At 51.5% G+C, this 11,852-nt stretch overlaps 3 protein-coding genes across 3 annotated transcripts; 1 reads left to right on the forward strand and 2 right to left on the reverse strand.

The window, feature by feature from the left end:
* Positions 1-238: 238 nt before the first annotated feature.
* On the forward strand, positions 239-1,951 carry LOC103639403 (Calcium uniporter protein 4 mitochondrial). Its single transcript, XM_008662157.3, has 2 exons — positions 239-894; positions 1,036-1,951. The coding sequence occupies exons 1-2, from the start codon at positions 358-360 to the stop codon at positions 1,516-1,518; spliced, it is 1,020 nt and encodes a 339-aa protein (XP_008660379.1). The 5' UTR covers positions 239-357; the 3' UTR covers positions 1,519-1,951.
* A 37-nt stretch (positions 1,952-1,988) lies between these two features.
* On the reverse strand, positions 1,989-3,054 carry LOC100383577 (putative thaumatin domain family protein). The gene is made up of 2 exons (NM_001176225.1): positions 2,902-3,054; positions 1,989-2,806 (listed from the first exon to the last, which is right to left on the reverse strand). Exons 1-2 carry the CDS (start codon positions 2,939-2,941, stop codon positions 2,055-2,057), a joined length of 792 nt encoding a protein of 263 aa, NP_001169696.1. The 5' UTR covers positions 2,942-3,054; the 3' UTR covers positions 1,989-2,054.
* Positions 3,055-9,232: 6,178 nt separating this feature from the next.
* On the reverse strand, positions 9,233-11,636 carry LOC103639404 (serine/threonine receptor-like kinase NFP). The gene has a single exon (XM_020544369.1). It carries the CDS (start codon positions 11,401-11,403, stop codon positions 9,487-9,489), a length of 1,917 nt encoding a protein of 638 aa, XP_020399958.1. The 5' UTR covers positions 11,404-11,636; the 3' UTR covers positions 9,233-9,486.
* Positions 11,637-11,852: the final 216 nt, after the last annotated feature.

Raw genomic sequence — 11,852 nt, forward strand, 5'->3', positions numbered from 1 at the left:
GAATAAATGATTGTGTCTGTCATATCTGACAGATATCTAAAACCCATCCGAAATCCGATAGGAACGGTCATGGATATAAATTTCTACCCGCAGCCACGGTCACGGGCGGATATTAGTTTCAACCGTGGACAGATATTTACAATATCCGATCTGAATTTGATCCGTTGACATTCGTGACTCGGTGCACTCGGCTCGCTGGTTACCTTTTTCCCCCAGGTATAAATACCACCCCGGTCCATCCCACCTTGCTCCATCGGCCAGACACGTCGCGCCACCTCTGTCACATAACACGAAACCATTCTTCTATACCAAACAACAGATAGAGCACTAGAGCTGGTGTCAGAGAGGCAAACACAAATGGCGTTCCACAGAACAATGGCACGGTGCCTATGGGCAGGCAAGAACGCGGCCGCTAGCGGCGCGGCCATTCCCAAGCCTCCATCTCCCCACCTCCCGGCACGGCGGTCTCTGCCGGCCGTGGACGACTGTCAGACGCTCGCATTCCTGCGGCCGAGGCCGACCGCGGTCGGGTACGCCACCGCGACCGTCCCGCTCCCGGCGCACTGCTTCCCCGCCCTCCCCGTCGGCGACCACCTCTTCCGCCGCCTCCAGCTCGACGGGCTTATACCTCCCGTGAGCACGGTAGCGCGGCCGCCGGAGGATGTCGGCGTGACGGTGGAGCAGGCGAGGAAGGTGGCGAGGGCGGCCGAGATGGAGGTGGCGCGGGCGAGGCTGAGGTCTAACGCGCAGAGCGTCGTGTCCGGGTCGGAGTTCGCCGCGCTCTGCGTCGACATTGCCGGCGGCGTCGAGGGCGGCCGCAGGCTGGCCCGTGCGCTCGACGAGTCCGGCGGCGTCATCGTCCTCGGCGACGTCGTCTTCCTCTGCCCCGACATGGTACGTGCTAGCACCACCCGATCGAGACTTGTGACGCGAGGAGACAGAGTAGTCGTCAGAGAGCAGAGCAGCCGCTTGTGGCTGTGCCTTTATTACGCTTTTACGCGTCTCTCATCTCTCCTCCATGTGTCTGTCGTTCAGGTAGCGAAGGCCATCGGGAGCATCCTCCCCGGGAAACAGCAGCAGCTGCAGGCGCCGCGAGCCGGAGACGGGAGCGAGGCGCGCAAGCGCGAGCTGGAGGCGATGGAGGCGCAGAGGGCGGCGATCGACGCGGCCGCGGCCGCGCAGGTGCGCCGCGAGCTGTGGTGCGGGCTGGGCCTGCTGGCGACGCAGACGCTAGGCTTCATGCGGCTCACCTTCTGGGAGCTGTCGTGGGACGTGATGGAGCCCGTGTGCTTCTACGTCACGTCGCTCTACTTCATGTCCGGCTACTTCTTCTTCATGCGCACGGCCACGGAGCCGTCCTTCGAGGGCTTCTTCCGGAGCCGCTTCGCGTCCAGGCAGCGCCGCCTCATGCGGGCGCGCGGCTTCGACGTCGACCGCTACAACGCCCTGCGGAAGGGGCAGGGGCTGGGTCCTCTCGGCGACCCCGACGCGTGTAGGCACGTCAGCCATGCACAATAACAGCGCGTCGGCCCAGACTAGGTTGCTTGGCTTGTGGTGCCAGGAGGGCACATGAGATAAACGTGGCAGGCATGGTCGACTCACCGTCTAATCGTGAAGCAACAACTCTCCCGTATCGGTTCAGGAGCACAAGCTATTGTAGAAGAAGGCTTATCGCTCTTCAGAACGGGAAGTGTTATAATTAACTAACGTGTGGCACCCGCCCCTGATTCACACGATCTCACACGCGTGTTTGATTCAAGAAGAGAAACGTATCAAGCACTCGAGGTTACCTGTTTGAGCAAATTAGGTTACGATCCTAGTGGCTTAGGTCAGGCACACCAAAGCCGTGGCGTATGTGTCGTGTGTATGCACGGATGGCGTGAAAAACATGTCGTCGACACACACAAGCACAAGCATAAAACAAGAGTTCGTTAAAAGCCCCACGGCTTTCTATGCTCTAGTAATAAGTCTAGAAGCAAATGCAAATTAGAAAGCATCTTTTTAAGACATAAGATGAACAGAACGATCAACGGGCACGGACACAACTCCGCCCACTACTGGCGACCCGGGCAGAAGGTGACGAGGTACTGCGCGCCGGTGCCGCACGTGAAGGTGCTGGTGGGGTCGTCGTACGCGTAGCTGTAGGCCGCGGGGCAGGCCGCCTTGAACAGCCTCGAGTACTTGGTGGGCCCGCAGGTGTTCGGCCCACCGTGCGCCCCCGTGCAGCAGTACTCGGGCGACCCGAACGCCTCGCACGCGCTCCGGCACGCCACCGCCGGCGCCCCCTCGCCGCCCGCCGCCGCGGCCGTCCGCAGCTCGGGCGGGCACAGCGCGTTCACGTCCCCGACGCAGCCGGCGTACCCGCACGTGGCGCGGTTGACCCTGGCGCCCGCCGCCGCCACGCCGATGCCGACGTTGTACCCGTCCACCAGGCTCACGTCGTAGAAGTCCTTGCCGTCGGCGCCGCCCAGGGTGAACTCCGCCAGCGTGACGGGCGGCGCCCCGCCCAGGGAGCAGCTCGCGGCGCCGCTGCAGTCGCCCGTGGCGCACGAGAGGCGGCCGGCGGGGGACGACGACGACGCGACGCAGCCCGTGCGCGCCCACAGGCGGCCCGACCAGCCCGCCGGCGCCGGGAACGAGACGGTGGCGCCGGGCGACAGCTCGAAGCCCCCGCCCCCGACGGCCGCCGCGCTGTTCCCGGACAGTGTGGCCGGCCAGACCGTGTGGGTGCAGTTGTTGTGCAGCGTGAACACCGTCGTGCCGGCGGCCTCCGCGCCGAACATCGCCCGCGACAGCCAGATTACCCCTGCGTATAGTATATGCAGACATCAGCAGTTCAGCACGGCGTGCGACAACGTTTTGTTTGCGGTATGGATACGGCAGATGAGCTTGCGAATGTACCAGCGAGGAGTAGAAGGCTTGCAACTCGTATGGCTCCCATGGAAACGGGTTGGTTGGAGCTAGGGCTTGACGAGAGGAACCGGCAATGGGCCAATGGCAGACGTGGACAATGTGCGGTGGAAATAGCTGGAGCTGGAAGAGGAATGTGCAGGCAGTAAGACTGCTGATTCTTTGTAAGGTGTGGTAGTTCTGTTGATCTGGGTAACGGACGGGACGCAAGGGAGATGGAGATTAGGTGGGAACCCCGGAGGAAACGTCGGAGTTCGTTGAGAATCGGGAGGAAGGCACGGTCAGCGCGCAAGCGCCGTGGTCGTGGGCAGTGGGCACCTCATGTACGAGGTGCAGTGGCTGAGATAAATCGGTGCACGGTTTCAGGTGTGGTGTGGGTGTGGGTAGTGGCGCTTTTCTTTAGCCGAAGTATCCGCATCAGACTGGAAGCAGCTCTGCTGCCTCTGCACCTCTTCTTCGGCAGCTTTGACAGAAAAAAAAGAAGAAGAAGAAATCGTTAAAGTGGGGGAGAAAAAGAGAGGGAAGCCGTACACGGCCTGAGCTATCCTATTGGGCCAAACAAAGTTCAGTAAGCCCACGATCTAGCCGCTGCTCGGCGGCCTGCTTGCGAAGTCGCGGTTGGCCTCGACGTGCAGGTTTGGAATATTTTCGTCGTTCTCCTCTACAAAGAGATAAGCTGTTTTTTTCAACGTTCAGCCATCAGCTAGAAGGTACAAAGTGCTATACGTGCCCTCTACCGCCACTATCTAAAAAACCTTTGAATTAAATCGAGATTTCTTAATTTTCACCAAGTTTATAAAAATATTAATATTTATGACCCTAAATAGATTTACTATAAAAATATATTACATGATTAATTTAACAATATTTATTCGGAATCGTAAAGCTAATATTCTTTTACTAGGTGTGTGCCCGTGCGTTGCAACGGGAGTATGCTGTGATGAGCATCAACACATATCTAATCGAATCTTATATTTCCTTGGGAGTCTGGAGAAAGTTTGCTCGGAAGCCAAATATGTTAAGACCTGAGCATGTGTTACCCTTGTGCCCCATCAGTACACTGTTCCGCACTTGTATGAGTCTTGTTAATTTGCATGCCTCGTGCATAGTCTCTCATGTCTCGGTAGCAGTATCATATTTCTTCAACCGTGGTCAAACCAACTGAAAGATTACAAAACAGTGGGAAAACAAACTCACTATAAGTCGAGACCTTTTTGTTCTACACTTCTCCTTTACATGAGCAACATATATATATCTTATCATCAGCGGCTCTTACCACAACATGCTATCCAGAGTTTCAGACAACAACTCCAATAGAAATTTCAAATCCAAGAACAGCAACCAGTGTAATGAGATATCTGCTCTTGTAAAACTGACAATAAACTATTAAGGACAAATCTTCAAGACCTCCAACTTTAATTCTCAAGAAATTAATAGAGAAAAATATATATTAAATTTACACCAGAACATCCATGAAAATCATGATCAAAACAATCTTACAGTTTTGTATAGAGTTGCATGAAATGCGTGGCTTTAGCCTCGTTGAATCGGCACATAAGCATCAGCATACAAACAGCTGACAGAATCATCAGATTCTAGCATTGGCAATCCTCAATAAAAGGGCGCATCTCGCCATCTCCACGCGCGCCACGCCACATAAGCATCAGCATACAAACAGCCGATGCGCATCTCCACGCGCGCCACGCCACCCGCGGGCACGTGCACCTTCTCGAACGCCACCAGCTGCTGCACGAGCGCGTCCGCGCCGGGGGCAGCATGCGAGGGCGAGGGCACCTAGCCTACTGGGGTCGACCGCATCGGAGTTGCGCGCGCGACGACGTAGTCTTCGGACTTCCAGAACTGGTGGCAGAGGCACGGCGGCGGGAGCGCCCTGGGCGGAGACGAGACGGTGGCCACGGGCACGGGCTCCTCGGTCTTCACGGGCACGAGCGCGCCGTAGCCCGGGAGGTGGAGCGGCGGCGGGAGAAGAAGCAGCGGCTTCACATCGACGTCGGCGAGCAGGTGCGGCTTGACGTCGGGAGGGGAGGAGGGCGGGCGGGCGGGGTAGGGAGGCGGGGGCAGTCTACACTCCTCTCTTAATAGTTAGTAGAGATAGATTTGATCAAGCTTAATTGGCTTCTATAAGAGATAATTGCGCTCTTTTTTGTGACGAAGGGACTAGTGCCATCTCTACCTAAATCTCTCACTAAACCAGTAAATCACTGCTACTTAAGATGCGTTATTAGGCAACCTATCAGGTGCAAAACTCCGTGCAAACTAACTAACAAAAGTCACAAAAAAATCTCAAAAATATTATAGATATACCTTATTGTCTACTCTACCACTATATAAAATTTCAAGTTTAAATTCATCATATATTAAGAGATAAAAAAGATAAAATTCTGATATACAAAAAATTAAAAATTATCTCAGAATTATCTCGTTTTATATCTTTTAATATATGATGAACTTTAAATAAAAATTTATTACAGTGGTAGAGTGGACAACGAAGCACATCCATAACTTTTTGAAAATTGTTTATGACTTTTGTTAGTTGGTTTACACCTAATACGTTGCCGCGTTATCACTCGTTTTGGGAGATAACCATGACAATTGGCAAATGGTACTTCTCTCCGTTGTTCTTTGTGAATTTTCCAAACTGTTGATGACAAATGGTACTAGTAGTTTCTGTGCAAATTTGGAATGCAAGGGGTGAGCTACCGTTTGCATATTCAGTTGGAAACCAGTACGTAATACTGAAAGATAGTACACTAGAAGCTGAGCATGAACTTGTGTAGCGAATTCGAAATCCAGGGGTTAGCTACTCAGCTACCATTTGCCATCTTCAGTTTGGAAACTAGGTTTCAAACTATCTGACTACTAAACTACTATTTCAGGTCCTACTAAATTATATTCCCTTCATTCCAGAAAATAAGACGAGCATGTTTTTAAAAAAGTCAACATTTTAAAACGTTGACTAACAATTTAGCTATATATATATATATATATATATATATATATATATATATATATATATATATATATATATATATATATATATATATATATATATATATATATAGTATTAGGAGCCCTGGGCTTCCATTACTGCAGGGAGCCCCGGCCACCTACCGACTGGGCCGACCAACCAGGTGTGCAGACCGCACCAGACCATTTTTGGTTTACTGTCCCCGACTGCTTACGCCAAATTAACATATGAGTTACGATGATGTGTGTTGCCATTTATGCAAATATAGTTTGTGCACGATTTAGCTTTCTGGGCCCACGAGAACTTTTATTTGATGGCCCATTTTACCCACGCATTTCTTTACCCTAACTGCTCCCATCTTTATCTCCCGAAGGCACGTAGCCGCCGCCAGTTTCTTCTTCCCCCATCTTCATCTTCCTCGCAGCGCCGGTGCTACATCTCCAGACTGCCCCTGCTCCGTGCGGACCCACTCTCCAGCTCGACTGCACGGCTGTTGTTCCCGCGGGTGGAGATGGCGGCGGTCAACCTCCTCGCTGAGTCTGCCGCGGTGCGCTTGAGGGCGCCGGCGCCGCCGAGCGCGGGGGAGGAGCTTGCGGCCAGGCTCACGGAGTGCGGGTTCCCCGCCACGGCGCGCCGAGGGGGAGCGGTCGCGGGGGTTGGGGAGAGCGCGCGCAAGTGGAGGGAGATGGCGGCCAGGAAGGAGGAACTCCTGCTGCGGAGCCGGGGCCGAGTCGCGTGGACGATCGTCGCGCTTTGCTGCGGCTCGCATGCGTCCCACATCCTGCACTCGCTCGGTATCCATGTTGGCCACGGTGAGTTACCACGAGACATTCATAGCGTGATCTGATTTTCTGGAATAACAGAGTGATGTTTAATATTGGCGTGAAGGGCCCCTCTGATCAGTCTACCTATGGTTCAGGAACGTTTTTTGGATCTGTTGCATAATCCTTATGTGAAATGTGGCATTGCTACAACCGCTTTGTTTGGGCTTGGAAGAGGTATAATCGGCTCCCAATGTTTCCTTATATTGTGCATTAGTGTAACGTTTGCAGTTTACATGGTGTTTTGTTCAGTGGTGTGCCGATGGATAGCCACTGCTGTATATTTTTTTAATGTTCAATCAATTTCTAAGAATTGGAGTTGGCGACTTTGAGCAGTGACATCTATTGGGAAAAACATTAGATTTTATTTTAAAGGATGGGATAAAGATAAATATGTGAAACATACTAATTCTAATGTCAACTTCTTTACTTTTGATCCATGGATAAACGATGTTTGGAACCAAATCAGGATTTTGTGCAGGTATCATCAGCTCAATACCATCATCATTCTTGATTTTTTTGTCCAGGGATTAACAGTCTTGTCCTGAAGGGCATCGAGCAAACTGGCTCATCAGTTATGTAATGAAGTGATGCAAGTAAGGGTGTGCAAGTGTGCCTTCAACTAATAACAGAAAAAGAAGAAAAGAAAATAGAGAATTGAACAACTTCAGGAGTACTTCAGAACAATGTACAATAAAGTATGGTTGCTTCTATATTAATTGTAGGCTAATGTTGTCTATTAATTTACAATGATATTTTTAGGGAAATACAGTACCGAGAACTCTGTTGTGGCATAAAACTACCTCTGTTGCTCTGTCTCTAAAAGAATACCCTTTTGGCTTGTTCAGATGTATAGCCAGAGTGACATTATTTTGGGGACAGGTTGTATATTTTTATATATAATGGTACTTAATTTAATCTTTATTCCCAGGTCACGGAGGCTGACATTGAAGAATTTGAAGCTAAATCTAGAGGGTCAGATTCTGAGAAAACGGACTTGAAGGAACTCTACACAAAATATAAGGGCAACATGAACAGGAATAATTATCTCTTATATCATATTGTAAAATCTGAAACAGTTCTCATGTAGATGGTTAGCTTGCATTTTATGCTACAATTACCTCAGATCACTTCTTGTTGTATCTTACACCAATTTATGAAATTTCTTGATGTGTTTTATGACAACCTCATGCGCTGAGAGATACATTCGGTCTACATTCGTTATTATGAAACAGATGGACGATTTACGCTAAAATTCATACTCATTTACGTTGTTTTGGTTCACGATTTACGCTTAAATCCGTCCGAGCCAGAACCCGCGCATGACCGGTGGCGCGTGATTTTCGCGCCGTAAATTTGGTATACGAAACAGGCATATGATTTACGCTAAATTTCGTACTCATTTACGATGTTTTAGCTCACGTTTTACGCTGGAATCCGCCCGAGCAGAACCCGCGAACTGCGGCTGTAAATTAAAATTTATTTCCTTCTACTAATGCTCCTCGAACCGTAACTGTCCCTTTATTTACGTGATTATGCAGCACGTCTTTCCTTATATCAAACTGGTCAAGATTTATATAATGCATGGTTTATGCTATCATGTTACACATCGTTATGCAGTCGTAAACGGTGTGCACATGGTAATATTCGTTTCCGTGAGTCAAGGTACAAAATATCCCTTCTATGCATGATTTATGCACATTACTACATATATTTATGTGTGCGTATTTGTTTTCTCCCGTAACTGCGCCTTTATTTACGCGCACGAAGAGCACGTCTTTCCTTATCTCAAAACCGGTGGGAGATTTTAAATGTTTGCATGGTTTACGCTATCATGTATCACAACGTTATGCAGTCGTAAACGTCTAGCACATGCAAATATTCGTGCGCGCGATTCCTGGCATGCAAAGATTCCATTTATGCATGAGTTATGCACATTTGTACACATATTTATGGTTGCGTAATTGCATGTCGCGTGTAAGACGGGATACGTGGTTATCCTTTGCATAAATGGTGCAGGCTGACGTCCAGTGGGCCGAACGCGACCCGATCGGTCTCCCTGGCTGGGGCTTCGCCCACTAACGGAAGCCCAGGGCTTCCATTACCTCTTCCATATATATATATATATATATATATATATATATATATATATATATATATATATATATATATATATATATTAGTGTATGCATGTTATATATTTGAATGTGTATTAAAAAATATTTTAATATGACGCTTAATTTGTATTTGTTGATATCATTTTTTAAAAGAAATTAACGGTAAAAGTTTTACCTCAAAGACTTTTAAAAAAATATATGCCTTATTTTTTGGAAACGAGAGAGTATGATATTTTTTTAAGAATCAAAGTATTTGGTCAAACTTATAAAAACTGACGACACCAGTAGGTATAAAATATAATTAATAAAGATTCTAGCGCAACTTATTTAGTATCATAAATTTTATTATTTTATTATGTAAGTTTGGTTAAACTTATGATGCTTTGACTATATAATAAAATTAGAATGTCTCGTAATTGAAACGGAGAGAGCAATAGGTACAAGTACAAGCAGTTTTCTTGGAGTGTCCTATAGTTTGGAATTGAGGGAGTAGTAGGTAAAAACATAGAAGTTGAACACGAACTATATCATACAATGCAAAATTAGTGTCCGAGTGAAATAAAGTAATGTACAGTGCAAGTTCACAACCAAGGAACTACCAGCTACTTGCAAAATCACCCTGTTAAACGAAGTTCTGTTTTCATTTTTATTATCGAGCTGCCACCGAGCCGGCAATCCGGATGTTGTCCTCCGAACTGGGTTGCCACAGCTTCTCGAACCCGTCAGCCACTGACAACGGCTGCGCCAGCATGGAGAGGCTGAACACGACCTCGGTCATGTTCGGCCGCCGCGCCGCGTCCTCGTCGGTGCAGGCCCTCGCCATGCCGGCCAGGCTAAGAGCCGCGTCCATCTGGTACTCGCTTCCCAGAGCGGGGTCCATCCACTTCCTCAGCTTCGCCTCCCTCTTGTCGCCGGCTTCCAGCACGGCACGGATCTCCCTCCACAGCATGCCGATCTCGGAGCCGATGCGCGCCTCCATCGCCCTCCTGCCGGACATAAGCTCCAGGAGCAGCAGCCCGAAGGCGAAGACGTCGGAGCTCGTCGCGGCGGCGTCGGCCGTGGCTGGCTTGGCCAGGGAGAAGCTCGATATCTTCGCCCTGAAATCCGCCGTCAGGAGGATGTTCCGCGCGCGGATGTCGCCGTGCACCATGCTCGGCTGCGTGTGCTCGTGCATGTAGAGCAGGCCGTTCGCGACGTCCAGTGCGATGCTGAGCCTCTGGCCCCACGAGAGGGTGGTTGGCACGGTGCACGACGACGATGGCAGCAGGGCGGACGGTGGCTTCTGGTGGTTGTGGTACAGCCACTTGTCGAGCGAGGCCTTTTCGGCGAACTCGTACACCAGGAAGGCGTAGTCCCCGTCAGCGCCTATGGATATGCCGGCCAGCTTGATCAGGTTGGCGTGGTTGACCATCTGCATCATCCTCAGCTCCGCCGACACGTCACCTTTCGCTGGCTTCACCGCAAACACCTCCCCGTCGAGCTTCGCCCGGTAGTACGTGCTGCCGATCTTGCACCGCTCGTCAAGGTTCATCGTGGCCTCCACGATCTCCTCTTCCACGAAGATGATAGGCTTGTCGATGAACTGCGACACGCCCGTGAGCAGCTTCCCACCTTTCATCACGTGAGCGAAGGAATTGCTGCTGCCATGGCCGTACTGGTTCACGGACCAAGAAAGCTTGGTGTTCACGGCGAACGGTGAGCCCAGGCGCATCGACGGCTTCTTTCTTCGGTACCTTCGTTGCGCCATGATCGCCACGAGCAAGGCAGCGAGCGCGACGAGAGACCCCGAGACGCTGGCGCCTATGATGATGAGAGCCCGACGTCGCGACCGGGACGACCTGCCCTCGCCCGCACTAGCGGCGTAGAGCAGCGGCGGAAGGCGCGGCCGCTGCTGAACTGGGATCAGCATCGGCAGCCCCGCAGCGGACGCGGAGGAGACGGAGCTGCTCGTGACGTTGTTCGCCTCGGCGATCTCGTCCGCGGTGGCGTTCATCAGCTTGCTCACCTGGGACAAGGTGTCCCCTGGCTGCCACACGTAGGTGATGAAGCTCTGCACAGCGCGAGCCGGCGGGCACCGGCAGAGGAGCGGCACCGTGACCTCCTGCCCGATCTGTAGGCTGGTGGGCTCCGACCTCGGGTTGAGGTCGTGGATGAGGTGGTACTCGGTGAGGTTCTCGTAGGAGAGCCTGGCGAGGTTGTAGAAGGTGTCGCCCTGCCGGATGGGGTACGTGGCGTTGGCGAAGGACCAGGCGCCCGTGCAGCCGCACCTGACGGGCACGAGCAGCGGCTGGCCTGGCTGCAGCACACCGTCCTCGGAGCTGAGACCGTTGGCGCTGGCGATCCGGGCCTGGCTCGTGCCGAAGAGGTCCGAGATGCTGCCGAGGTCCAGGTAGCCGGGGGACTGCGTCCGGTACACGACGTACGTGTCGCACGGCGACGACACGTTACAGGCGAATCGCGCGGGGACGGTGTAGTTCGTGCTGTCCTGGGCACCGGCCCGCCGGAAGCCGAGGAGGAGGACGACGAGGAGCAGCAGCAAAGCGCGGCAGAAATGGCGGGGTTCCATTTCGCTCGGTGTCACGGGCTACTTTTCTGTGAGCTCCTTGGCTATGTGGTTGTGGAGCGGTGAGGCGATGGTATCTTGGTTAAACTGCCACAGAGAGTAGCTAACACATGCAGTCCGGCATTCCAAGGACGAGACGAGAGCGTTCAAGTCAATAGCGCGGTGGCCTTTTGTCGCGGCCCGGGTGCTTTGATTCGGTCCTCGTAGTCTGGCTCGGCGATGCAGATGCCATTCGTTGATCCCAGCCTGCACTAGGCACTAGCACGTATTACTTTATACGAGCAGGCATGATTTGATATGAATTAGTACAGATGTAGCCGCCTGTTTAGTAGGGTGCAGCCCGCGGGACGAAGAATGCAACAATCATCTTTTGAAGGTTGCTCTCATGGCGATTGCTTGCATCCGGAAGACCGGAACAACGGAACGGATCTGCCGCTGTCTGATTGAAGCAA

The sequence above is a fragment of the Zea mays genome, chromosome 9 (genome assembly GCF_902167145.1).
Source record: "Zea mays cultivar B73 chromosome 9, Zm-B73-REFERENCE-NAM-5.0, whole genome shotgun sequence".
Taxonomy (NCBI): Eukaryota; Viridiplantae; Streptophyta; class Magnoliopsida; order Poales; family Poaceae; genus Zea; species Zea mays.

What these genes read in the sequence shown, in the direction of transcription:
- LOC103639403 (XM_008662157.3), top strand. Translation starts at nt 358, where the DNA reads ATGGCGTTCCACAGAACAATGGCACGGTGCCTATGGGCAGGCAAGAAC. An exon ending in TCTTCCTCTGCCCCGACATG is followed by an intron (nt 895 to 1,035) that starts GTACGTGCTAGC and finishes TCTGTCGTTCAG; the next exon opens with GTAGCGAAGGCCATCGGGAG.
- LOC100383577 (NM_001176225.1), bottom strand. Translation starts at nt 2,941, where the DNA reads ATGGGAGCCATACGAGTTGCAAGCCTTCTACTCCTCGCTG. An exon ending in AAGCCTTCTACTCCTCGCTG is followed by an intron (nt 2,807 to 2,901) that starts GTACATTCGCAA and finishes TACTATACGCAG; the next exon opens with GGGTAATCTGGCTGTCGCGG.
- LOC103639404 (XM_020544369.1), bottom strand. Translation starts at nt 11,403, where the DNA reads ATGGAACCCCGCCATTTCTGCCGCGCTTTGCTGCTGCTCCTCGTCGTC.